The sequence below is a fragment of the Dromaius novaehollandiae genome, chromosome 5, assembly GCF_036370855.1.
Source record: "Dromaius novaehollandiae isolate bDroNov1 chromosome 5, bDroNov1.hap1, whole genome shotgun sequence".
NCBI classification, from domain to species: domain Eukaryota; kingdom Metazoa; phylum Chordata; class Aves; order Casuariiformes; family Dromaiidae; genus Dromaius; species Dromaius novaehollandiae.
Genome location: NC_088102.1, coordinates 38,062,161 through 38,086,981, shown reverse-complemented (window position 1 = coordinate 38,086,981; position 24,821 = coordinate 38,062,161). Strand labels below are relative to the sequence as shown.

Here is a 24,821-nt window from a genome sequence, read left to right as displayed (position 1 = left end):
CGGCTAGCAACTGCATATCCTCCCTATTCTGCTCCGCATTGCAATCTATTGTGGGGAAATCAATTCAGAGAGGCAGGAATTTGTAAGTCTGTGGCCTTTGGCATCTTTGATATTGCCATTGAAACACTCATTGACTCAAATTTATAGCATTAAATAAGCTTTTAGTTTACATGATGTGAGCTGGTTACACTTCAGGCTAATTGAAAAGTTTAACATCTCAGTGCAGCCCCACAAGCCACCTCCTGTGCACAATGATACTAAAGAACAACTCCATTCCAATAAAGCTGACTCATGTTCATCCAAGTAGCTATTGGATTGCAGAGGAATATTAGAGGACGATGCATCCAGGTTTTATGACAATGTTGTGATAATTAGCTGCCATACAAACTATTTCCTGCCTATCATGAGAGAGGCTGAAGAGCTGCGCAGCCAGATCCAAGACACTGCCATCACCTCAGGTATGCAGAACAAGGGGAACCTTTAATTCAGGATACAGAAACTAAAGAATAGCTCAGACACCCTGAACTGTAGGATCGAGATATCACTGTGGAGCTCTAGTTCAGGCTCATCACTTGCTGGAAACCACCAGTCTTGGAGATCTGAGGAAACCCACTGGTAGTCATTCTCTGAGAGCACATACTCTCCATCCATCATGCTATACATCCTGTGAAGGATATAACTCACATTCAGTGCAGAACAGAATCTCAGAAGGATTTGTTTTTCTTTTTCTTTCTTTCTTTCTTTTCTTTTTAAAGCCAAGAATATTCTTCATTTTTTAAAATGATTTTGTTTCTATTTATTTGGGTTCAAGGACAGTGAATGGAGTCCCTTAAGGCAATTAAAGGTGTGCCATTTCCCTCAGGTGACAAGAGGAATCCTAGAAAAAACTAAATTCAAAGAACAAAAGAATGAAGAAAAGAAAAAAAGACAAAATGGACTAAGCTTCCACTGCAAAACCAAAGTTAAGATCCAGAAGAAAAAAAAATTTGCTGAGCAAAGAACAGGAAAACAAGAAAAAATACCACACTGATGGGTTTCCAGACCGACACTGCCCATGTACCCAGAGACCATTGAAGTCACGACAGGAAAAGATTAACCTGCAGCACCATCAATCCACTAGCAACTTAACTGCGACACATAGGTAAACCTTTTGTTTTTGCAGCTGAAGTCCAGTTTCCTAGGGTCTGTTCAGACTTATTTCTTTCTGTAGGGTCTGGAATGGGATTCACATGTGCTGACTTTTCAGGCATTTTGCAGATATCTACCAAAGTCCAAAACAAAGACATACCCTTCTTATCTCCCTCTAAGTTTTCTTTTAACTGGGCCCAAAGCACCCAACTGGAAAGACCTACTAACCTGTGCTAAATGTGACCAAAGCTACTATTAAATGGTGAGATGCAGAGTTCAGACACAAGCAGGGGATAAAAGAAATAAAAACAGGTTGAAAGAAAATAGCATTGAGACCTCATCCTTACCAGTAAAGCTGGAATAAGAGAGTTCTGGTGATCCCGATTTAGACAGTGCTTCACATTCCAATATTTGATTGAGACTCTCTTGGATACGTATGACAGAATCTAGGACAAAGGAAGAAACGGATCAGATAATACTGGTTATACTTCTAACCTGCATATACGAAGATTAGAAGAATCCATTCACAACAGCATGTAAGAGTGTTACAAAACAGAATTAGCTATGTAATGAATTATTAAATCTTTCATGAAGATTCGCTCACAATGATTCATGTTTCAGGAACCACTGTGGGCTAATCTTCATGGAAGAAGGCGTGTGCGTGTACATGGTCAACAAAAGCACTGAACTCGATCTGCAGCACCCTCTGCTCTTCAAGTTCTAAAACTACCAAAGAGAGCCAAGCCCAGGAGAACTGAATTTAACATGGATGAGAAGGGACTGGTAAAACAGGAAGAGGAGCTGTGCAAAGGTAATTAATAGAACTAGAAGTCTTTCATACAAATAAAAGGCACAGAGCTCTGGAAGGAGGAAACAGTATGAAAGATTAAATCCTCATTTGATTTTGGGGAAGATGCAGCTGGGTGAGGCGGGTTAGAACTGCTGAAGTTGTCAGTGATTTTATATTAAACAGAAATGAAATGAAATTGCATAGTACATATAAGAAAGGAGCCCCTGAAAAGGAGCAACAGAGGAATATCTGAGAAACTTTTGGAGCTGTTGATCCTTAAGCTTACAAGCCTAAGATCCTTCTACTTACAAAAAAGGCAAGGACTTAAAGAACATGTCTTGGACTAGAGGGAGATAGAGACACGTCTCAAAATGCTGTGGGCACAATTGATGAGATGATTTGGGAGGGAAAATTTGCCCTTCTTTCCCAAGGGAAAAAACAGCATTTTCAAGGACAGATACCTGATCTCTTTTCTTTTAATGCGAAAGGGAAGTCAAGGGCTTTTTCTGCATACTTGGAGAGCAAATTATCAATATCTTCTACAGCAAAGCCAATTTCCTGTCCAGCTAAGAGTTGGTGTAGTGTCTGCACAGCCACAGCTACCCAGTCCACTTTCATATTCATGAGGAGCTGCTCCAGCATGAGCAGTGGCCTGGAGGAGAGGTGGAAGTAGTTAACACGGTAGAGCTCAGGTAGAGTCAGCAACACCTGGGACACAATTAAAAAAAATTAAAATTATACACCTCCAAATCTGGGCTTTTGTAAGAGTAAAGGTAAGGTACTAGCAGAGCCGCTTATGATGTAAGGAATGGAATAACATTTAGAGGCTAAGAAATGCAGATGGGACTTCTTGGGCCTATTCCTAGTTCCCTTACAGAATTACTGAGGGGATTTGGACAAATCACTTGGCTTCTGCCTGACCTGTTTCACATTCTATAAAACACTGTCTCATTTCAGAGAGGGAAAGGGAAAGCTGAGAAAGGGAAAGCATTTTGTGACCCTATGACAGCGATGTTCTAGTAGGGCAGAGCATATTCTCCCATTAAAATAAATTTTTTAAATAAACATTGGCACAATCCTTAAGATTTTCTCTCTTGTCTCTTCACTATATCCATCACTTCAGGAAGTATGGAAAGGAGAAAATAAGAGTTCTTCAAAAGATGATCAGCCAATATGGGCACTTTCCAAGTTAATGTCATATCCTCCAAGAGGGACAATACATACAGGAAATGTAACAAAACTGTTGCACCAAGCACTGGAGCAAGCTGCTATTTGTAGCCCTATAAGAATGGCCTACTATGGAAAGCACTGCATTTTGTTTATGTATGCACTTACTGCTTAATCCATTTACTCCCAGGTGGAACACAGAGCCTGTGTGACTTCTGTAAAGGTAACGGTCATCCAGAAAAAGAAATAATATTGCCCACCTTTGGCAGGTATTTGGGAGTTCCTCAGAAGAAATATGTAAGTGTCAAAGACCACTATACAAGCGGGCATATATTTATTCATATTACTAGACAGGGAACAGTGGTAGCACTGGAAGGATACCTGGTGTTTCTGACACAAAGAATAAGTTTAGGATGCTTTCTTCTTCACTTGGACAAAGATAGAAACTGTTCTGATAAACACCTTATTTCCCTCCTCTACTCTGTGTGGTCCTTCACTCCCCACAGCTCAGACAGACACAAGAACGCTCTGTTCACTTTGGGAGCTGCAGTCACCTCAGGATATAGGAACTACAGAGATGGTGAAGGGAAAGACTACTTTTATGCCATCTCCACCTTCCTTCAGTGCTGTCACAGCACAGATAGGGACTAGACTCACGAACTGAGGTCCCATACGATAAGGCGGCTCTTGTAAAAAATTGCAGGCAGATACTTACAGAATTACACATTGCTGTAAATCTCACAATGCAGCAGTTTTACTCACTTTCGACCCTATATAGAGAGCCTGAATTTCGTTATGGCATGCAGTTGTCAGGTTCCTGCAGAAGTGAGTTGTGAGGTAATCTGCCAAGAAGTGAGAGGCTGCCAAGCTGGGACGCTGATCAAGGGACTGTTCACTGATGGCAAGACAAATATCAGGGTCTTCTATTCTTTGCAAGAGCTAGAAATACAGACAAAAATACAGTGTATCCCAAGTACATTCCTGGAAAGTACTCTTTAAATCACATGGTCCATGACAGATTATCGCCCTGTGATGGTTCCATAAGCATTTCATTTAACTTGCACCAGCCTCTAACATATATATAATGATGATTTAGATCATTCATTTATAGGTTACCTCATTGCCTAATTGCTCCTTTTAATAATCAAAATAGCTTTACAACTAAAGCAAGCAAAAATTAAGCAAAGAATGAGGCAGAAGATGAATTAACGAGAAAGCTCTACCCTGCTAAGTACTTTAATGCCTATATAATCTAAAACAGCCTTTACTTTTATTTCACTCTCTCCATTATTAGCAATGGCCCCCTAATTATTAAAACCAGAAGAATTCACACTTTATTACGTTTGGGCAGAAGCCTAACTGACCACTTTCTGTTATTACTTTCACTCCTGGTTCTTCTGCTTAAGCAGCACAAAAAGTTTCCTTATGATTTCTCAAATAAAAAACGGTCCAATGTTTTCATTTAATTACAATGGCCATGAAGGCATTTACACTATTTCATCCCCAAACTAGACTGACAAGCTATATTTTCACTGAAGTGGACTGGGTGAAAGGCAAGACTCTGCAAGTGAATCTATGCAAACAGCATCCTTTGAAAGGAGAAAGAAAAAATAGCAAAATGCCCATGAGCCAAAGAAAGCAGTTCCATATCCTAATAACCATAAAGCAATCTGGCAACATGTAATATAGAGACAGAACAACAGACAAAACACAGACAAGTCTCATTTTCTGATATTATTCTTGGTTCTCAGAAAAAAATACTGTCATTTAAGAAAACAGTGTGCAGCCTTCAGTTGCAGAAAAACCATAAGACAGGCTGAAAACCTCACATAAACTGTTAAATAAAAGCATTTCTCAAGTCTGGCCTAAAGTCTCTGGAATGCTCTACCTTACACAATTTGAGCTGCTTGGGTTGAGAGCTACAACAGCTGCAGAATACTTCTCAAAAGTAGTTGCTGACATAAGTCAGAGAAAACTAAAGAACTCTGCATGCAACAGTGATCTTACATCTAAGCAACTCCGCATGTTATCTTGTATGTTTATGATGAAGAGGGTAGCTCTGTTCCCCTCTCCCCTCATCCATTTGATAGGAGTAACTCATGGTGACAAAAGTTTGGCTACTTTGTTCTCAACTAATTTGACCTTTAGATGGGAGGCTGAAACAGTCCTGCTTTACCCTCAATGCTTTTTCCATGTCTCCTGTCTCCAGTAAGTGGAGGAGGTGCTCACGGTGAAGACTGATTAAATTTTCTCTTGGGACAGGATACAAGCGGCCCCATTCCTCACACAACTCATAATCCTGAAACAAAACACACACACAAAAAAACACAAATAAAAATCCAGCTTCCTCCAATGCAGCTGTTTCTTCCAAAGTCCTGATCAACTTCTCAGGAAATTCTGTAGCTTAGATTCCTCTCCCTCATGCAGAAGTAAGTAGTTAAAATGACAAGGAGAAAAAGAAGAGATTCAGTTTGGCCAAAGTCACAGACCACACCAAGAATACTCATATCTCCCAGTAGGCAAGTTGTCTTTCTGGACAGACACTTCTCAAACCAGCTATCACTCCCTGAAATCTATGGTATTGACACTCATAATGTAATTAAACCTATATCATGCCAAAAGCCATACTAGTAAAGACTTCAAAATTCTAAGAGAAAAGAACAGGCTGAATTTCAAAATAAGAGTTACTGGACTCCTTGCATGTAAATCTTGACATTAAACACATATTTGCATCTGTTTCTGCAGCACAGAACTGAATAAAGAATTTCTTCCTTCCAAGGTAATCTGTAGACCAGTGTTTTAGAGTACCATTTTCAACAAATTTGTCCAAAGTGTAACGCACTCTAGTTCAACAACATTCACGTGAAGATGCCTAACCTTTGCCTTCAGAATGATATCCATGATGGCTTGAGGATCATCAGTGCAGGCTCTTTTCAGATCCTGCCAGTCACTCCACAGTGGTTCATTTTGCAAATTCAATATCTGAAAAAATTAGTGTAGCACAAATCTTAAAAATTGTTATCCACAATAACCATTAAGCCTAAGAAAGTGTCTGAACTGATCACATTATGAGTTGCCTCATACTAAGAAAGTCAAAAAGCAGCCCCTGTTTATCTCCCCCTTTTCTGGAATGATTTAACACACTTCTACCTACCCCCAAAAGAACGACAAGATTTTCTCAGAGGTGCAGATTTATGAGTGCCTTTGTGCAAAGAGATTTCTAAGGCAAAGTTTCTAAAAGACTATGCATACTGCAGACATTGTTAGCACTGATAGTGATATAGCTGAGGTAACTTTCAGCTAGCAGAACCACTGCCAGACAGAATTCATGACTCCTTTTTGCTTGGTCTGGCTTTTCAGTCTGCGCTGATCTTCAGGTCAGCTAGTCTAACTTAACTTGGGTATCTACATTATGTCGCAATTAGAAGCACTGATTTGCAATACAGACATCCATTGGGCCACTTGTCCCATAGACCATGCCTAGACACATCTGCACCTCTTACAAAATGATGAGCTGCCATGGGAAGCTTCCAGAGGTTCTTGTATTTGTACGGACTGGGAAAAAAAAAAAAGAAACATCACCTTTGGGGGAAAAAAAAAAAAGTGGCCTCACTCAAAAGTTTAGGTCTAATAGCGTTTGCCAACCTGAAGTCTAATAGGTGAGTGGAAAAGTTAGGAAGGATGGAGGTGGAAGCATTAACTGGATATTAAATCCAATATTAAACAGCACTGAAAACATGATCTGTTTTGAAAGACAAACTTGGAAAACTTTTGTGATGAAAAAAGAACCAACGGCTTTTTTCAATGACATGCATATTCTCTGTTACCCATTTTGTCTTAGTGGTTACTTAACAGAATGGCTTCGTACCTTCTGATAAACCTGCAGTTCTTTCTTCCTGCTCTGCAGATTGGATTTTAGTCCATCAGTTATGTCCAAATCAGAGGCACAATAAGCCAAGATTTCCAAACAGGCATCAAGGGGCCATTTGTCTAGACAGCGCAGGGCCAGCCTACTTCTCAGTGTTGCATCTTTTACTGGGAACAAGTACTGCCAACCATCTTTACCTGGGGAAGGGTGGAAGAAAACACAAACCACCAGTTTGAAGCTCAGTTTCTACGGTTGAGAAAAGAAAACCCTTATCCTCACTGAGTGCCCTCACCAAGAGAAAAACAGTACAGCGCTGGAAAAGCCATGCCAGACTCACCCCAAACATCAGATTTTCAGGAAACAGTGAAAGTTAGAATGGAACATTTATGGTCTTTAGACTCCCAATGGCCACTCCTTTCACAGGATACATCATGCATGTATCCCTTGAAGGGAGAACAACAATACTGCTGCAAGAGATGTTCCATTAATGGTACTATAATTAACACCTCCTGATGTATTCAGCTTTTCACAAATAAATAACACCAGAGATCCATCCCAGTTCTGTGGTACTTTTTTTTTTTTTTTTTTTTTTTTTTTTTTTTTTTTTAAGTTTAGTGTCAGGATTTGTTCATTTGTATAAGAGAAACCACACTATCAGCAAAACCAAGTTTACAGTGGGGGAAGGGAAGGAATAAGTTTCTGTTCTTCAGATTTGCCAAAGGACCACCAACTATGTCCTTAGTTTCTACCTCCTGTGCTAAGCTGTACTCTTTATAAAGGAAAAAAAACCCCATATAATGCTTCTTACCATCAGCAGCTGCACAGCTCAGCACAGCATCCTTCACACTGGCCAGCTCCTCCATACCCTGGCTGTACAGATCCAAGACCTTCAGAGCTCTGGCCCAATCCTTTGCCGTAAGTGCTTGTTCAAAGACTCCCATTAGTACCTCAACAGCTGTGGTGGAATGCAATCCTAGGAGAACCAGAGACATGTGTGTCTTGCCACAGAGGACACTGGCCAAACTGCTGCCTTCCTCCTGCTGATTCTGAAGCGGCTCAAACATAGTAAGAAGAAATCGCTCCAGTACTGAGAATTCCTTCAACAATGCCTCACACTCCCTGCAAATCTGTTCCAAACCTAATGGCACTTCCCTTTTGCCCCGAAATTCCATCCATGATAAATTGGATTTGGGGATTTTCTGTATATTAGATGCACTTAAACATGCCACTGTGGCCATTAGCCTTGACTGAGACTTCAGGAAGTCCAGGGTGGAGGCAGTGAGTGCGTTCTGGTTCAAGACAGTCACTGAGGATGGGGCCTGAGCAGAGACATCCTCAAAGGCTGTTGCAGGATTGCAGATAGGTATTTCAACATCTGGCAGGCAGTTGTAGGCATACAGGCATGCTAGGCTGCTTATGTTTGCCAGAAGGGACATTGTCTGGCTGTTTTGCCTTGCATTGCACAAGGAGAGCGGTTCACAGCAACAGCTGACAATAACTTGCTGCACATTCAAGTTCAACTCTTCTTTAGCCAAAAGGCAAGAAAGCCTGCAGGATTGAAAACAGAACCAAGCTTACCCTAAGCATATGAACAGTACTTAACAATTATCTGCTTTCATAAACCTTCCAAGCATTCTGTGAACACAAGTCCCTTATATGCTTCAGAGGTACATACAGAGGAAGAGTTCAAATCCTATGTTTAACCTGTATGAGAAAACTTATACAGCACAAGGATGATAATTCAGAGCTTATGCGGCCAATCCTTTAACGAAGTGGAACTTCTCAAACATTAACTTTTACCTAAATGCCACATACTAAAACAGTTCACTATTTGTGCTAAACATTTTAAGAGCGACTTTGTCAAATCCCAAATCGGAGACTTTCCACACCAGCCCAATTCAGTTGTTTGTGACAAGAACAACTTTGATTATTCAGTCTACCAACTGGCCAGTTGGGGAAAAGGGGGAAGAAGGCAGGAAAAAAGGGGGGAAAGGGAAGCCCAGGAAAAAAAAAAAGGGGGGGGGGGGGAAGCCCAGGAAAAAAAGAAAAACCCCACACACAGAGGCACTTTTTTTCCCCCAACAGACAGCAACTGTCAAAAACAACGAGCTATATATAGCTTTAACAGCAGAAATCTTCAGTGCTATTTTGGTAGAAAAACCCTCCCTGCCCACCAACCCTTGCAGCATTAAGTGACCTGCTGGTGGGAAAGAGCAAAGGGAAATTGTATAGTTGTGCTAAGTAGCCACAAAAGACTTCAGTCTTGGTTGAGGTCCAAACTCACCAACACTAAGTCAACATAGGTAAGTATACCTGAAAAGCACCAACCTGTCAGGATGAACCTGTTTCTCAAACACAAGTTGGGAGAGCAGGTGAGATGGACTCTGCTGTAACAATATGAAAGGATTTCCCACTTTCACTTCTGCAGATAGATCTTTAAAAATCAGAGCAAGACAAAACATCTATTACAAGAAAACACATTAGCTGAATACAGCAACCAACTCTTGTTTTAGAAACACAGGTTTTAAAAGCCTGAGTCTGAAGCTTCTTTGCTCACATTCAAAGGTCCGTGTTCACATAAGTCAGGTAAAATCCAGAGTAAACTACAAGGCATTTATGATTATGATATGCCTTTCAAACTTTGCATCACTGGCTCACATTTTACTGGATGTGTTACCAGAACAGTGCTTTGTGGAGCGTCATTGGCTTTTAAGTGAGATCTAGGTACAAACGATTTAGCAACTTTACTTCAGCCTTTAACCAAACTGTATTTGTAGTGAGACACAGAACATGTACAGTATTAGTTTCTGAGGATTCTCTAGATATAGATTAAAGAGTCCCTGCCCTTATCAGCTCCAGGCGAGCAAAGGAGGTGGCAAGGGGGGGGTAAAAACAACACAGAAGTACAGGTACTTTTAAAAATGGAGTAAATCCCTGGACAGCACTGCTGAAATGCCTTTCTACCGACTACCACGTAACTGTAAGCAGATTCTCAAACTCACCTTTTCCTTTCACACTCTAGTGCAACAAGACTAACTCAGCCTTTAAAGATCAAACATTTTTTGGTTTTCGCAGTAAGTTCTTAGGGACTGAATCATGTCCATATAGAAGTTACTACTGGCATAACAGCAGCCTGAGCTGAACTGGCATGCCTGAAAAAGGTTCTTTGTCCTCTTCCCTTATCCTCTACACTCTCTAAAACCAGTACTGTGGTATTTTTGCATGAGTGCACCTGAATTCTATTTTAACTGAATTCTATTTTAAAAAACAAAGTGTTTTTCTCCTATCAGTTAACAGTGTTTTCCTTCTAACAACTATACATGCTGATGATGCATTTCTTTTCATAAACCACCATCATCATTTGATTCAGTGATAAAAATTCTGTCTGGTTACCTCCACATAGCCTTCTAAAACACTCTCCTTCTGTTCCTCTAGAGCAGTAGGGCCTAGGTTGCCTTTAAGAGAGCTAGGAAGTACATAGAGTGCTGATGCACTGGATGCGAAAGTCACTCTTTCCTTACAGGGGTAGTGGTCAGAATTTGGGAGGGCTGTGGGTGGTGGTGGGGGGTGCATGTTCATTTAAAAAAAAAAAAAAAAAGTGCAGACTCTGGGTCTGCACCTAACATTACCATTCTGATTTTCCCACTGCAGTCAACTACCACCTTAGCTGTGGGTGATCTGGGCACTAAGAAATAAATAATACTAATAAAAAAAGACAATACAATAATCAATAGAAATAAAAAAAAAAATCAACTATGCATAGGTAGTCAATAGGTTTGGCAAGGAGCCATTTTTACATGGTTACTTTTCAGAAGCAGGCCAGACCGTGCAGTCTGGGTAACTTCAGCTATGGTCAGGCTTTCCAGCAGAAACCACTTACCTAGCTCTGCATTCAGGCTTCGTAATACAACAGCAGCCAGTGTAGTAACATAGTCAAAGAAGGTCTTCACGAAGTTTGTCTTTGTGCTGCTCCCTGGCATGGTTTGGATATATTGGTCAATAGTTTTCAGCAGGAGCTGGGTTTGATTCCAAACTGGGTGTTTCTCCAGTTCCAAAGCTTTCAGAGAGGCCTGTTCTACCAAGGCACTAAGCAAGCTCCCTTTGGAGTCTGGTTTAAGAGAAAAGATGCAGATCAAGATTCAAGAAAGAATTAAATGCCAAAAAATAAAGATGTTTAGCTTAATTTCGTCTCTACGATTACAGCCTGCAGTCTGGGCATTAAAATTTTATCAAAAGCAATAGAAATTTTCACAGCAGAATAAATCAATAGCTCATCTAAACTGGTAACCTTGCCTCTGGCAGCCTAGAAAAGCCTGAAATATATTTACTTGAGTGGTGTTAACATAAACTTATTCCAAGACACAGCTGTTGACCAGTCCTTATGCCCTAAAACATTTAGCTCTTAGAGCTCTCCTAACTTTTCGCTCATTAATCGTAAGACCTTGAAATATTTTATGAACACCTATATGCCATTTAGAAGTTTGGTGAAGGCGGGGGGGAGGAAAGGGGACAGAGAAGAAAACCCCAGTGCTATAAAACACAAAGAGCTTGGCAAAAAGGCTGTAGTAGCGCTACAACCCTGGAAAACATTCTGAAAAAAAATTTTTTTGACGATCCTATGAAAACTGGAAGGTACATTATGTTATACTTGTAAAACTATTGTAGCCACTTTTTATAAAAACAAAGGAAAAAGCAATAGGAAGACAACATCTGATTATCTAGAGGCTGTCAGGTTAAAATACATTTAAAGAATTCCTTGTTAGGACTGCATAAAAATAGCAAAAGTAATAACCTCAGATAACTCATTTACATTTTCTTCTCTTCTCTGGTAAGTTCCCAATTTTAGCTCTGATAAGAATGCTTAGGTTATAAGAATTAGAGAAAAGTTTTTACATCTTATATTTGTGATTTAAAAAAATACATCTATTTATGTATACATAAAAGAGCATTACTACTGGTTTTACAGTTTTTTGGATTGCACTCACAAACTGCAGCTTCAGACAGCTTAACAAAAACAACATACCACACCACACAGGACAAACTACAAAATTTAGATGCATTTGTTAGTCTTCATGATGACAAAATTAACTCACCAACAGAATGTTCAACACGTGTCAGTGCTTTTAGAATTTGATTGAGATGTTGTGATAAAACAATCTCATTAGTAATACTTTCTTCAGTCAAGGCAGGGTAGCAAGCCTGCAGAAGAAGGTGTACAATACTGCATCGAAAATGGCTACTTATTTTCTCATCTGAGAGCTCTACAAAGAAAGAGAAAGAAATAACAACTACACAAAAAATTGGAGTATCTTTGCAGAGAAGATGACCTACATAACTAAAAATAATATAATATAATACAACATTTGTTAAAATCAGAGTTGTTCACAGTTGATTCAGAATTGAGCTCTTTTGTTGTTGTCATTTTAAATACGAAGCCAAAAAAATGGAAAGTTCAAATTTTCCATCTCAACAGAAGACAAGAATTTGAAATAAGCACATTGAAATGGAAAACTGTATCAGCAAAGCATACTACCTGACTTGGACTGTCCTTGTGACGTGCAGGAATAGTTGAGAATTTTACTGATTTGCTGAAGAACTGCTGGGAAGCCCTTTATACCTTCAGAGTGCAGTAAAACAAAGTCAGGTCTGTGGCCTAGAAAAGTCATTGGACAAAGGAGTCAAAATACGAGTTAGGAGTGGAAAAAGGGAGACACTAATATGAAAATACAAAACAAAATTTCAGTAAGACCCAGGTATTTGCACAAACAGCACAGAACAGCACAAAGGCATCTTCCACCCCCATGTCCCTATTGATGAACAGAAAAATCAAAAGCCTACCCCGAGTTTCAAGACTATTGTATAGTTTTCTTTCTGCCGTTTCCAAAAGCTGCTTACAAGTCTTCCAAAGATGGCACTGAGTACAAGCTAGGTCAAATGCTGCCATTGCTGAAGGACTGAGGTCCTCAAGGACTTCCCGCAGTGGATTGGTATGCTCAAGCTGGATGTTGCTGATCCAGAAGTTTTCTTGGAGAGTAGGGGCAAGACTTCCAGAAGTTGCAAGCAATTTATCAGTAACATCGGAGATGGAATAAAATACCATGCCTACACAAGTAAGCAAAACACACCAATCACTAATGAAATGGGATATTTATCTTAGATCCTATCATGGATAGGATTTTCTAATTCTTTAAGAAGGTAATTCAATAGGTGGTCTGCTTCATGGACCAATTCCCTCAGAGTTTATCAAACTAATCCAACTGGGCATCAACAGCAAATTCCAGCATTCTCAATCTCTTTCTCTGTCAAAGATGACATGCTTACTCTTCTGAACATTTATCACACTTATTAAGGCAGTATTTAAGCTGCTTTTCCCTGTTTTCCACTTCTTCACCTTCGATGAATGGTACTAAAGAAACCCAGTCCTTACCAGCTGCTGCTGCATTCCCAATAGCCTGAAGTGTTGAACGACCACTGCCAGATTTCCTGATGCCTCCAGTGCCATCTGATGTTTGGTTCTCAATGTTGTGCTCCACTCTGGCCATCTCTCGTACCACCTCTTGGTAACGCTCCATGAAAACCAACTCACCGTAACAAGATGAAGTATCCAGATTAAACATCAAAGCCACCTTTCAAGAACAACAATACATGTAATTATAATGCATAGCAAAAGCAGGTTTCAAAGGTCAAAGAGTTTGGGGGGGGGGGCTTGGAGCAGATGGGGAGGAATAAAATAGATACTTTAATTGAAAAACATGTGCACAGAAACAGTGAGCTGAAATGGCTTTTTCCCCCCAAGAGTTTTAAGTGCCTTAGAGACTCTTTTCAACTTTTTTTTTTCTTATAAAGCTCAGCTATTATGTGCTACAAGACCAGATCTGAATTAATCTGCATATCTATCTTTCAGAACTATGCTTCAAGATTTCAATATACCAGATAATGATAAAAATCTAGCAAACTGGGCGTCCAAAATAAACTACTTAAAACAAATTCTTATTCAGCAAGGAATACCTTCTAGATATTTAAAGACAGAGTAGATAAGCACAACTGTGCAAGTTCCTACTATCAAATCAATAGCAGAATGCAAGTCAAGCTTGAGTTCTTCACCATCAGAGATACTGAAATTCAGAGTAACAAAGGAATATAGATGCTTCTTGGGCCTGTAAGTAGGGAAAAGATGAAGTAGTACATTTGTAGTCAAACAGAACTAATGAGTTGGGCATTCAACTGCTGCTGATGCAACACTTCAATGATATCAACTGCTGTGATAGTATTATCTCAAACTCAGCCAGGTCACTGCTTTTTGCAGAGGATCCAATTGCTGATGCATTTCAAGATGCTTTTTCAGAGCATCAGCCCAAAAGCCACATACAGAAAGGTATGTAAAACTGTGAGGGAGCACAGAATTACAGCTATGCAGACTGGTAATTACAAGTCATTTTGCTTATTTTCAGCACTGTGAATTTAGCCTCAGCACACCTCCTCCAAATAAGTATACTCCCCACTTTGGGTAGGGAATACATTTACATGTTACCACTGAGCTTCAAAGTAGCAGAGTCATGGTTTTGATTCACTGACTACATTAAGCAGCTCAAATGCTGCTTCTTCAAGAGACTTCATATAAGCTCTTCACCTTCTCCTTCACTCAAGTTGATACACTAAGCTTAGTTGGTTCTGATCAAATATTTCCATGCTTTGAAAACCCAAGTTAAGAGGAGCAATTTTTATACAACTGGGAAAAACAAAACAAAAAAAAACCACCACAATAGCCTCCTTGTGATGTCATCTTGGAATATCTTTGCTCCTTTCATGTATTTTTACTGCTGAAATCACTCTTTCACTTCAAACAGATGCTTCAGCCCTATGCTTGCTAATGCAGAAGGAGCATGAACTTCATCAGCTGTTACAACAACAAATGCCAATACCAAATTGGATTTTAAGTTGCACAGAATATATGCAGCTCATTCACCTGATGGGCTTCTATGAAATTTCCTCTCAAAACGCAAGAAACTAGGAGTGATTCTGGTGGGGAAAGCATCATAGGAATCAGGGGGTTTTGCTGCTGTGGTCTCATCCTACTTTCCAAATCACTCCAACCAAACATGTTGTTGGTACTTCCCTCTGCAAGACGAGAGAATTAATTAGTGTGCTATTACAGGAAAACATTTCATCAGATTAACAGCCAGTTATCGGATAACAGCACTTCTTATATTTAACACAAAGATATAGGAGCAGAGTTACAAACAGTTTTAGCATGAAGCAGACAATATAAGTCCCTTGTTAAAAATTCTAATAAGATTTGACTATTTGGTCAGAACCTTCATTTTGCTTCTCATCCAAATGTAACACTGTTTAGCAGCTACATAATGCAGATGCTATGCTAGGGCACTGGTTCAATATTGATAGAGGGAAGAGTCTCAAGTACCGGACCAAATAAATCAAGAATCTAAGACAGATTCACTCATTCCTCACAATTCAAGACAGAGGCTGGCAATGAGTCCTAGCTTTCAAAGTCAGCCAAGAGATCATAACCCAAAAAAGCAAGACCATCTGTCACCCAGCGTGACAACATTTCTTTTTTCACAGTAAAAACTAAAAGATATCTCAGGATATAACAGACACACACCTTCTATCAAAAAAATTCACTGGAATTTTTATACTGCATAATTCAAAGTAAGTACCCCAGAACAACAGCCAACCAGTGACAGTCAGGCAAAAAACACAATTAATGCAAAAGCTAGCAAGCGTGAAGAATACTAGTAAAGTCAGCATGAAAATGGGAACAAGATGTCAGTAGTGGCAAGCGATTTTGAAAGGTATCTGCAATCTGTTCAGGCTAAGCATTAGCACAACTTTCACTGTTACCGCTTTTCAAAATCTCAGCTGTAAAGACCGAGTTCAAACTTCTGTAACAGCCATTGCTCAGCACAAGCTTTGCAGTAGGTTGTTTCAGCCGAGTCATGACGCTTATGCACAACAAAGGAAGAAAGTTAGCTGCCAAGTTTAATAGGATCACAATTATATAGAGAGAGAGAGACAGAAAGAGAGACTTATAAGTCTATACACACACACACAGAGGAGTCTGATACGCCCCTATCTGAGAAAAGTAACTGCACTGCTTCATACCAAAGCTTGGAAGAAAAGAATGTGTGTTTTGCAATACTCGACTACCAATCTATTACCTTTTTTTGATGTTTTTCTGAAAAAACACCAAGAAAAAAAAACCCATTCTCTTATTTGAGAAGAAACACATACTATTTAACTAGAGAAAAGTCTGCCAAAGGTGGGAGCTCTAAGAAGCAAAGAGTTCTAATTCTGTACTGCACAGAGTAGTAATTCACCAGTCAAGCAAATACTTTATCAGGGCACATCAACAGAACAGAGCAATTCTTGTTTAGTGGCTTAGTACCTGAGGTACTGGTGCTGAGCTCGCTACTTGTACTTTCTAACGACGGACTGGAAGTTCCCTCTTTCCCTAAAAACAAATCAAAACCAGCACATGAAATATACTTTGACCAGACAAGGTATTTACTACAAATAGCAGATAAGGCAATCTCAAGAGATCTTCAGGAGTACCTCACAAATGAGCCATCACTGATGTCTATAATAAACGCAAAAATCAGTGATTTGAAGAAAATGCTGGGCCACCCCAAAGTCTCTTGCCTATCAGTGATTAATATCAGATACTTTAAAGCATTTTATTTGGAAATATCCCACTCCAAAACTAGCCTTATCTTTTAAAAGATCAGTAGAAGAGGGGGGAGGGAGCCAACTTTCTCCTGAGTGTGTGAATTTAAGTCACAAAGGTTTCTGTAAATTTGTATCTTAGGTACTACAGTGATATGAATAAAAACATAATGAGCAGTCATTGGATATAGTGGAGATAAGAGAAGAACTGGTATTGTAGTTGCAAGTTCCCCCTCAAAAATCAGGTTATGTATGAAAGAAGTTATTTCCTTAACTCATTTTAAATTGAGTTATCTTTTAGTTGTGCAGGTAGGCTTTAGGAAAACAACATCAATCCAAGTAGAACTGGATTACGACACTTCAAACCAGTTAGTAAACTAAAGGAAGTTAATCTCGTTCGCTATTTCCTGTCCAGTAAATCTAACTGCATTCAGCTATGAGAGCTCAGCAACATGATGTGCACTCCAGAGATGTCTTCTCTAAGTCATTTTCTCAATCCACCTGTCTTGAACCTTTGCGATCTACTTCGTTTCCTTAAGCTGGAGCATCTGATTAAAAAGCTGTATCGTCTGGATGCTGCAAGCTGATGTTCTGTGAAAAGATAAATTTAACACAAAAACATTACCAAGTAGCTAGACAGGACATAAACACAGATATTTGTCTACCTTGAAGATCCTACTTGTACATCTACATAGGTAGAGCTCTGATGGCAAGCCTCCAAACAAAGGACACACACTTGATCTCAGCTAAAGGGTTCTTCTGCAGTAAAGTTTAAAACAGCTCCTTAGAATAATTTTGATGCGATTCAACTAATACTGTGCTTTTTCACCCACATATCTAATATTGCTTGAAGGGGACTGCACCTTCCACATACTCCTAATGAGTACAACTATACAGAAAAATAGGCAAGGTCCAAGCCCATACACAACTAGAAACAGGCAAGAAGAGTGGGAATGAAAATAGGAAAACAGATAGTTTGATTTGACATTTTGGTCTTCCTAAGACAACTGGGTTCCTCAGTACTACAGGGTAATAAGAACTCTAACCTAGTCAACAATTCTGAAATTGAACAATAGGGTGCAACCCTCAGGACAAAAATTTTAAGAGATGCAGTGTCAAGGAATGTCAATTGCCTTTCCTTGGATGATGCTCTCCAAAATCATCATCCTCATCTGTTGACAGAAGTTACCACTAAACTGTACAGAACCCCACAGAGAGCTACTGTCCTTTTCAGTATAAAGACTGACGACTGCCTACTGAAACATTCATGCAACTGGCCAAAAGAAAACACATCAGAGTAACCTATTCCAAAAGGGTTCATCTCCTCAACTACAGCACACCAAAACATCTTGGGAACTGTAGACTTGTTCCTGGATGCTACTCCTGCCTCGAACTCCTCAGCCCCATCAAATCCATTCCTTTATAAGAGCAGACTTCAGAAATGCTTAAACACAGGTCTGGAAAGGCCCTTTCTTAGACTCATTTGAGCTTAGTGTAATGAGTGATCATATCAGTCATCCCCAGATGCTCTGAACTCAGATTTTCGACTGCCACCAGATTCTTTTGAGAGCTAAGCCCATCCTTCTACACCATCATTCACTTTTCATTGAAGATACTCATCTGAAAGGGCCAGGACAGTGGGACATCAGCTCTCTACCAACTGTGTAAATACAGTTGAATCTAAAGCACATCTGCAGCTGGTGTCATTCACTCCCAGTGACTGGGGAGACTGCTTTCCTGTCTCTTTAAGAGGGGGAAACTACAGCTAATAAGCAGACAGGGTCTGCAGCAAAGAAAAGAGTTCTAAGTCAGCTGCCTGCAAATTTCAGTCATTTATGGAACCACATTAACTCTGAGAACTGCATAAAGAAAGTAGTAGCATGGCAAACACTGGTATGCCCTTCATGGCTTTCAGCTCTGAGGGAATCATTTGCATTTTAAATATTTTACCATCTAGGCTGGAGACACTATAAGGATGCTCTGAAGATATCCTTTCCTAACAGCAGGATAACAACTAGGAGGCAGCAGGGGCCTGTTTTAGTAGTGCCATTCTGAAGGGACTGTTAACAACAACAGCTAAGATGACCTGATTCCAGTCACTCAGCTGTGATTATAAAACAAACACTGCCAGGTTGAAGTCAGTGCCAAACTTTTACCTGTGCACTTCATCCACATCCCCAGAATCTAAATGCCCTTCCCTCCACCAACCAAGCTCCTGCGTTTGGAAGGCTTGATGCCCCAGCTGCTCTGCTGCCTGGTCTTTCTTGGAACGTGTACTTTGCATGGTCTGAGACACACAGTAAGTCACAGCACAGTACAAGCAAAAATCTGACGGTAGCAGCGCTAAGTAGTGATAGGATACGGACAAGGCTGGGAAACAGGTCCTTAAGCATGTTGTCCTAGCCACTCCTGAGGAGTGGCCAACATCCCAGAATAACACAGCTCCCTGTGAGGTGTGTTTCTAATGCGCTCTAAGACTGGGCTAAATCAACACTATATCCATGAGTGAGATGGCACTATCTGGCTTGCATTGGATCTTACATCACTGTGTCCCTTTGTATCACTGTACTGTCAACAAAACTTGTGTCTAAGGGGCAGGAAAAAGGCAAATTGAAGCAATGCATCTGAAAAGAGAAGGGGAAAAAAAGCCTCAAACGTTTTCATTAGATCACTCACACCGAAGAATAGTGCAAGAACCAGGTGATCTTTAAGTAGGGCACCCTCCTATCTTCCACCAAAACGTGCCCCTTCACTGATATGCTCAGGGAATTTAGTCTTGAGGGCACTGCCTGGAGAGCTGTAACAGAATAATATCGATACCACTAGAAAGCACCTAATACGAACCCTACCTGCATTTCTGTTACTCATCACCACTTTGAATCGCCAGTGAGCTTCAGAAAGGTATTTGGAAAATTGCAACACACGACTCCCAAAACTGTCTCTGCTTGCAGAAAGATTCAAGCACTCAACAAGCTCCAGCTCTTCACGAAGCACATTACTCGAGTCCCATGGGAGAGAACTCTGAATTTCTTCCAGGTGGTTGAGGAGCAATGTGAGGAAGGCATCCATGGCCACATCATCCACTAAAAATCCGGTGACACCACTGGTGAAGTGTTTCAGATCCAGGTAACTCTGCTGAGAAGATTTACAGCTTTTGCTACTCAACTCTGAGCCAGAAAAAGCTTGAGTATCCGAGTGGACTGTCTGAGCAGCTAGCAGGTGCCTCTCTAATTTCTTGTCAGCCTCTATTAGGTACTGTGGACTTTGTGAGGTGAAAGACTGTCGGCTAGCACTGCCTTCTACCCTCACAGTAGAGCTCTTTTTGTCAAGGTCATCATCCTCTGCATAGTCCTCAGGTTGGAGAATCTCAGTGTGGAGGTCACTGTAGGACACAAAAAGTAAGGAGAAGATGTTCTCCAGAAGCTCCAGGCGCAGAGGAACAGGAACGCTCCTTAAGAACTGCTGACATTTTACAAGGTACTGAGGAAAGACTGATGAGCAATCTATATATGTAAAAATAAAAAATAAAGAACACTTACAATGTTTTCCAGGACGCCTTTCCTCCCACCTCTGCCCTCCAAGGAAATCCTAGAAGAGGGAACTGTCCCACTGTTTCAGAGGTGATCATTCCTCTACAAATCAAGTACCTATATGTTCTGTGTTTTATATTTAGAAGGCCAGTGTGCCGCCTCCTCAGCAGTTGCAATTACTATCTTGTGCAATGATGTACAAATTCAGACTATACCCATTTTAACCATTAAATCAGTTTTGGCTCTGGGAAACGATGAGCTCTTACAAAAGCATGCTTGCTTCATCTATCTTATCTCTAATATCACTTTCTTCTTGCACTGTATTTTTAATACAATTACCTTAAATGCTTTAGAACAAGGCAGGTAGCTTATCCACATCTATTACTACTAAAGGTAACACCTCACAGAAATGCCAACAGACTTGTTTGCAAAGCATTCATAGCCCAGAAATGCCAACAGACTTGTTTGCAAAGCATTCATAGCCCACTGAGTAAAAGCATTATGTGTATGCAGGGTGTACTATTATCCTAATACTAAATGACAATTCAGAGCCCAGCAAATGGAGAAACAGTAGCTATTGAACCTGAGAAAGCAGGCCGATCACCTGCCGGTTCTTCAGGAGAAGTTGCATCTTCGGGGATATCACCAAGAAGGCCGCGCACACAATATCTGCACTTGGAATGTTTATGTGAATTCACACAGAGAGCATAGATAGCATACTTCATGGCGCAAAATGCTCGAAAGAGTGCCAGATTGCGTTGCTGACTCAGGATGTTAGGAACTGGTGCCACTGTGGAGGGAAATAAGGGTGTGGGGCAATAGGGAGGCAGAAAAAGAAAACAGAAGATTAGTTCTCTCCTGCTGTTTCCACACAACAAAGCTTTCCTGCTTTTTCTTCCTCAGAGTCAACTGCATCCCAGCTTTGCTCTACTTCACAACAAGAAGAAAAAAAATGAATAAAGAAAAATCAAGTCTGGATCCCTTTCTAAAAGGGAAATTTTCTGCCAGTTTGTGTTGCAGGACCACGTTACAACACAGAATGATCAAAATTGGCTCATGAATAAGTCTCAATACAAGTACAAGGTTAAGCTGTGCTGCTGCATTTACAACACAATACCCTATCTGTTTCCAGCAACCTAGAATTTGTGCTCTATTACATAATAAATTGATAGATAGTGGAGACTGGCCATGAGACTAGAGCACCACCACTTCTGCAGACTTACTAATAAATAGATATTGCAATTTGATTCTATCCATAATCGTAGTCAAACCGATCATATATAAATAGCAACTGACTTATACTAACAAAAACCCAAAAAACAAAACAAACAAACAACCCCCACAACCATATGATAGGCATGATAAAGGCAACTTAGAGAAGTACTGCATGACCCACTCCTCCTCCTTTTGCTTTTTTTTTTTTTTTTTTTGAGGAGAGAAGGCGTCACATGCTAGAGACATGGTCCCTTCTTACTATAGTGAAACAGCAGAGCTGCAAATAACAAGCAAGATGTATCATCATTCCCTTTACCCAGGAACACAGTAGTCATAAATTCTTCCTTTATGATTTTAGATGAATTATCAAACTACTATGCAAAAGTTGTCCAAAAAAAGAAAAAAAAAAAATCAGTGACAAGACTTAAATCAGTATTTGAATCTGCTATCCTACAACATTCTTATACAAAGCTTACACTGCCCCTCTGCCTCCTGGTCATGCAGGGGAAGCATTCATGATGCTTTTTTAAACAGAGCACTGGTTTGATGTACTGGTAATACCCCCATCCAAACATGGGAACTGAACAGCATTATCTAGAAGTGTTTCAGCACTGTCATCCACATGGTTTGAGCATAGCTTCAGATTAAGACACCAGCATGAACGCATCTCAGACTACAAAAAAACCAAGACAAACGGAGCGCACAGTTTGAAGCCCACTACTTCCTGTCACTGCAATCGTAAACAGCAGCAATGGCAGAAACTATAACGTACACAGCAAACAGAACTGAAGAAATACCCAAAAATACAAGTCCTGTTGAGAACCTACACAGACATGGCAATGTTATAATTCACCAAGCGCTCTACACTAATATGTATTATCTGAAAAGTTCTCACCACTGCTGTCATAAGAGGACTTCAGGCTATTGAAGCCAGAGATGTGATAAATACAGGTCTCCTAAAATAGACTAGCTGGAGATACTACAAGATATACACTGGTAATCTGATACAAGATTAATAGTTTTGCCTCCCTCATGGAAGGGCTTAGATGGAGTGCATCCATAGCAACAGTTGTGCCTAAACTAACCCTTTTCCTTGGAACTACTGTATAACTATAAGCACTTGCTTTTCCTACCCCAGAAACATTAACACTTTATTCTTGAATTATATAACTCATGGGGAAGTTTCTGGCTATTTTTTTTCTTATTAGCTTGATGGCTCACAAGCTTGTCTTACACACTGATCAGAGGGGAGCCTGCACAGAGCTGTTAACAAGTACCACCACTTCTTCGGTTTCATTTTTGCTGCTAGCAGGCAGATGTGTGTCAAGATGAAGAGGAAGTAAGTGGGGGCAAGGGGAGGAAAAAAATCTGTTAACACTATCAGATCAGACAAACCAAAAACTTCAAGGCTGCTCTCTTCCCTTTAAATGTCAGAATACATTATTATAAAGGAGATTCTATTAAATGACTTATGGAAATGTCTGACTTTTACAATAATCACTGAGTTGAAAAGAAAGGAAGGGCTTGTCCTCCATTAACTAGTTCTGTAAATTGAAGTGATCCAAAAGAAGAAGAGAAACTAGAGCTAGAATTTTTTACCAGAGCCACGCAGCTCCCAGATGATCTGGTGGGCCTATCTCTTCCCGTCTTCGAAAGATTTCTGACAGAATTCCAGCAGGACAGAATTAAAACATGAAGACTGATTAAAAACCCAACACTACCACCAAAACCATTAATTTCAAAAAGCAGGACACCAAGACAGGAGATCGATACACAGTCTCAATCATAAAGTCTTTTTAAGACTTATTCAAGACAATTATCATAATTTAACAACAGTGTCTGTAAAAACAGGACTAGAAACCACCATCTCAATCTGATACTGAAAGCAGAGAAAACTGCTTCCCATTAGGCAGCTTGGAAAAATCTGTGTAAGATCCATCACTAAGTTGTCAGTGTAACTCCAGTTGACATTATGCATGTACAAATTCCTATCCATAAATGGAATACAGCACAAAAAGTTACAGCTTTCTGATCTCTAATAAGTTCTAGTCTTCCTGAATGTGCATCATTAAGAGAGACTCTGTCAGAGAACAGCAATAAAATAGCAGCAGCCTGACTTAAACACCGGCATAAATCAGAGAGCATAACATGGACACGTTCACTTCAAACTGCACTAGTGTGTTTAGTAATACCAAATATTTTGAGCACTGAATTGGAGGGTAAGAGGAAAAGAGAAATGAGGAAAGAAGGATGTAAAGACAGCCTGTAGGGTAAGCCTTATAGACTGTAACATTAAAATAGATTTTTTAAGGCTTTATATTAGAAGAAGAAAAATATATATATTTAAAAATGAAGATATTACATTGATAAGAGATATTGTCAATGTCATTTAGCTTTGCCCTTTGGCTTGAAAGGCAAGCGCACTGTTGGCTGAAATCCAAAACACACACTTAACTTTTCAAGCTAGGGGTATTATCAAATACATAAGTGACAATGATTAGCACATGAGATAATTTTAGAATTAAGTCAATTTTAAGCAACACAAAAAGAAAGATCTTAAATGTATTTTTTCCTGAAAGAGTCTGGTAGAAGGTATGCATATATTATGAATACATGCAAAGTTTTGTTACCATCTTGAAAAGGCTCTTTCAAGGGTCTTTTTCTTCCATAAAATGCCTGATCAGTATCTTTCTGATTTACAAAAGCAGGTCAGAAGAACAGATTCTTCCTGACACAAGCATTGAGCAGCATACACTTTGATGGATCAGGGATATTCCTGTGTTCTCACAATCCTACACATTTACCCTGCATCTGTTGGTCTCTAGCAGGAACCCTTTGAAGAAGCTCAATTACATCATCTTCATTCAGTGCCAGGAGATTAGTGAGGTGATGAAGAGAGTATACTGCAGTGTGGCAACCTAGGCCATGCAAGTGTTGCAGAAGAACCTTCTCTGGGATAGTAATACTGCAAGAGAGAACAAACAAAAAGGTGGCATAAATAGACTCAGGCCTCTCAGACATGTTCAAAGATCTCTCTTTCGTGCTAACTCTGATTCAACCAAATTACTGCAGTTAAAAAGAATAAAAAAATAGCATAACTAACATCCAGGAAGCAATTTCAAGAGTTTGTGATATGCAGTCACTAGGAGACAATTAGCTCAGATTCACAGAAAGAATACACTTTCTATTTGTGTGTGTAACATTGACTAATAGGCAACTTTGGCAAGACAGTTTGGAAAGAGTTCTACTTTACCTGTTTTGCTGTATGCACCATTCAAGAACTTCCACTTGAGTCCAGAGTCCATCACAGAAGTCTTTTAACACTAAATCATTGCACAGATCCTAATTGGAAAGGCAAATAAAATAATCTCTTTTACAAAAAATTCTCTAGTCAAACACAACAGCAAAACTAAGCTTGTATTGCATATGGGATGTTCAT

General features: G+C 39.8%; 2 protein-coding genes across 4 annotated transcripts in view; one reads left to right on the top strand and one right to left on the bottom strand.

The window, feature by feature from the left end:
* The window catches only part of LOC112980747 (retinol dehydrogenase 12-like), a 30,192-nt gene extending 28,714 nt beyond the window's left edge, over positions 1 to 1,478 (top strand). Inside the window, exon 7 of the mRNA XM_064512484.1 lies at positions 863 to 1,478. Coding sequence (XP_064368554.1) covers positions 863 to 866 — 4 coding nt within the window. The 3' untranslated portion in view covers positions 867 to 1,478. The remainder of the gene's footprint in view (positions 1 to 862) is intronic.
* ZFYVE26 (zinc finger FYVE-type containing 26) overlaps positions 1 to 24,821 on the bottom strand; it is a 51,690-nt gene that overhangs the window by 17,174 nt on the left and 9,695 nt on the right. For 2 of the 3 annotated variants that reach the window (XM_026095871.2, XM_026095872.2), the window contains 20 exons: positions 24,636 to 24,724; positions 24,187 to 24,347; positions 20,751 to 20,957; positions 19,487 to 20,140; positions 17,139 to 17,228; positions 16,360 to 16,425; positions 14,920 to 15,071; positions 13,381 to 13,579; positions 12,792 to 13,055; positions 12,487 to 12,606; positions 12,047 to 12,214; positions 10,834 to 11,061; positions 9,282 to 9,387; positions 7,762 to 8,501; positions 6,954 to 7,150; positions 5,963 to 6,067; positions 5,262 to 5,384; positions 3,848 to 4,024; positions 2,380 to 2,626; positions 1,476 to 1,574 (listed from right to left, as the gene is read on the bottom strand). In XM_026095871.2, the coding sequence (XP_025951656.2) occupies positions 1,476 to 1,574; positions 2,380 to 2,626; positions 3,848 to 4,024; positions 5,262 to 5,384; positions 5,963 to 6,067; positions 6,954 to 7,150; positions 7,762 to 8,501; positions 9,282 to 9,387; positions 10,834 to 11,061; positions 12,047 to 12,214; positions 12,487 to 12,606; positions 12,792 to 13,055; positions 13,381 to 13,579; positions 14,920 to 15,071; positions 16,360 to 16,425; positions 17,139 to 17,228; positions 19,487 to 20,140; positions 20,751 to 20,957; positions 24,187 to 24,347; positions 24,636 to 24,724 (4,192 nt within the window). The remainder of the gene's footprint in view (positions 1 to 1,475; positions 1,575 to 2,379; positions 2,627 to 3,847; positions 4,025 to 5,261; positions 5,385 to 5,962; positions 6,068 to 6,953; positions 7,151 to 7,761; positions 8,502 to 9,281; positions 9,388 to 10,833; positions 11,062 to 12,046; positions 12,215 to 12,486; positions 12,607 to 12,791; positions 13,056 to 13,380; positions 13,580 to 14,919; positions 15,072 to 16,359; positions 16,426 to 17,138; positions 17,229 to 19,486; positions 20,141 to 20,750; positions 20,958 to 24,186; positions 24,348 to 24,635; positions 24,725 to 24,821) is intronic. The other variant, XM_064512481.1, reaches the window with a different exon arrangement.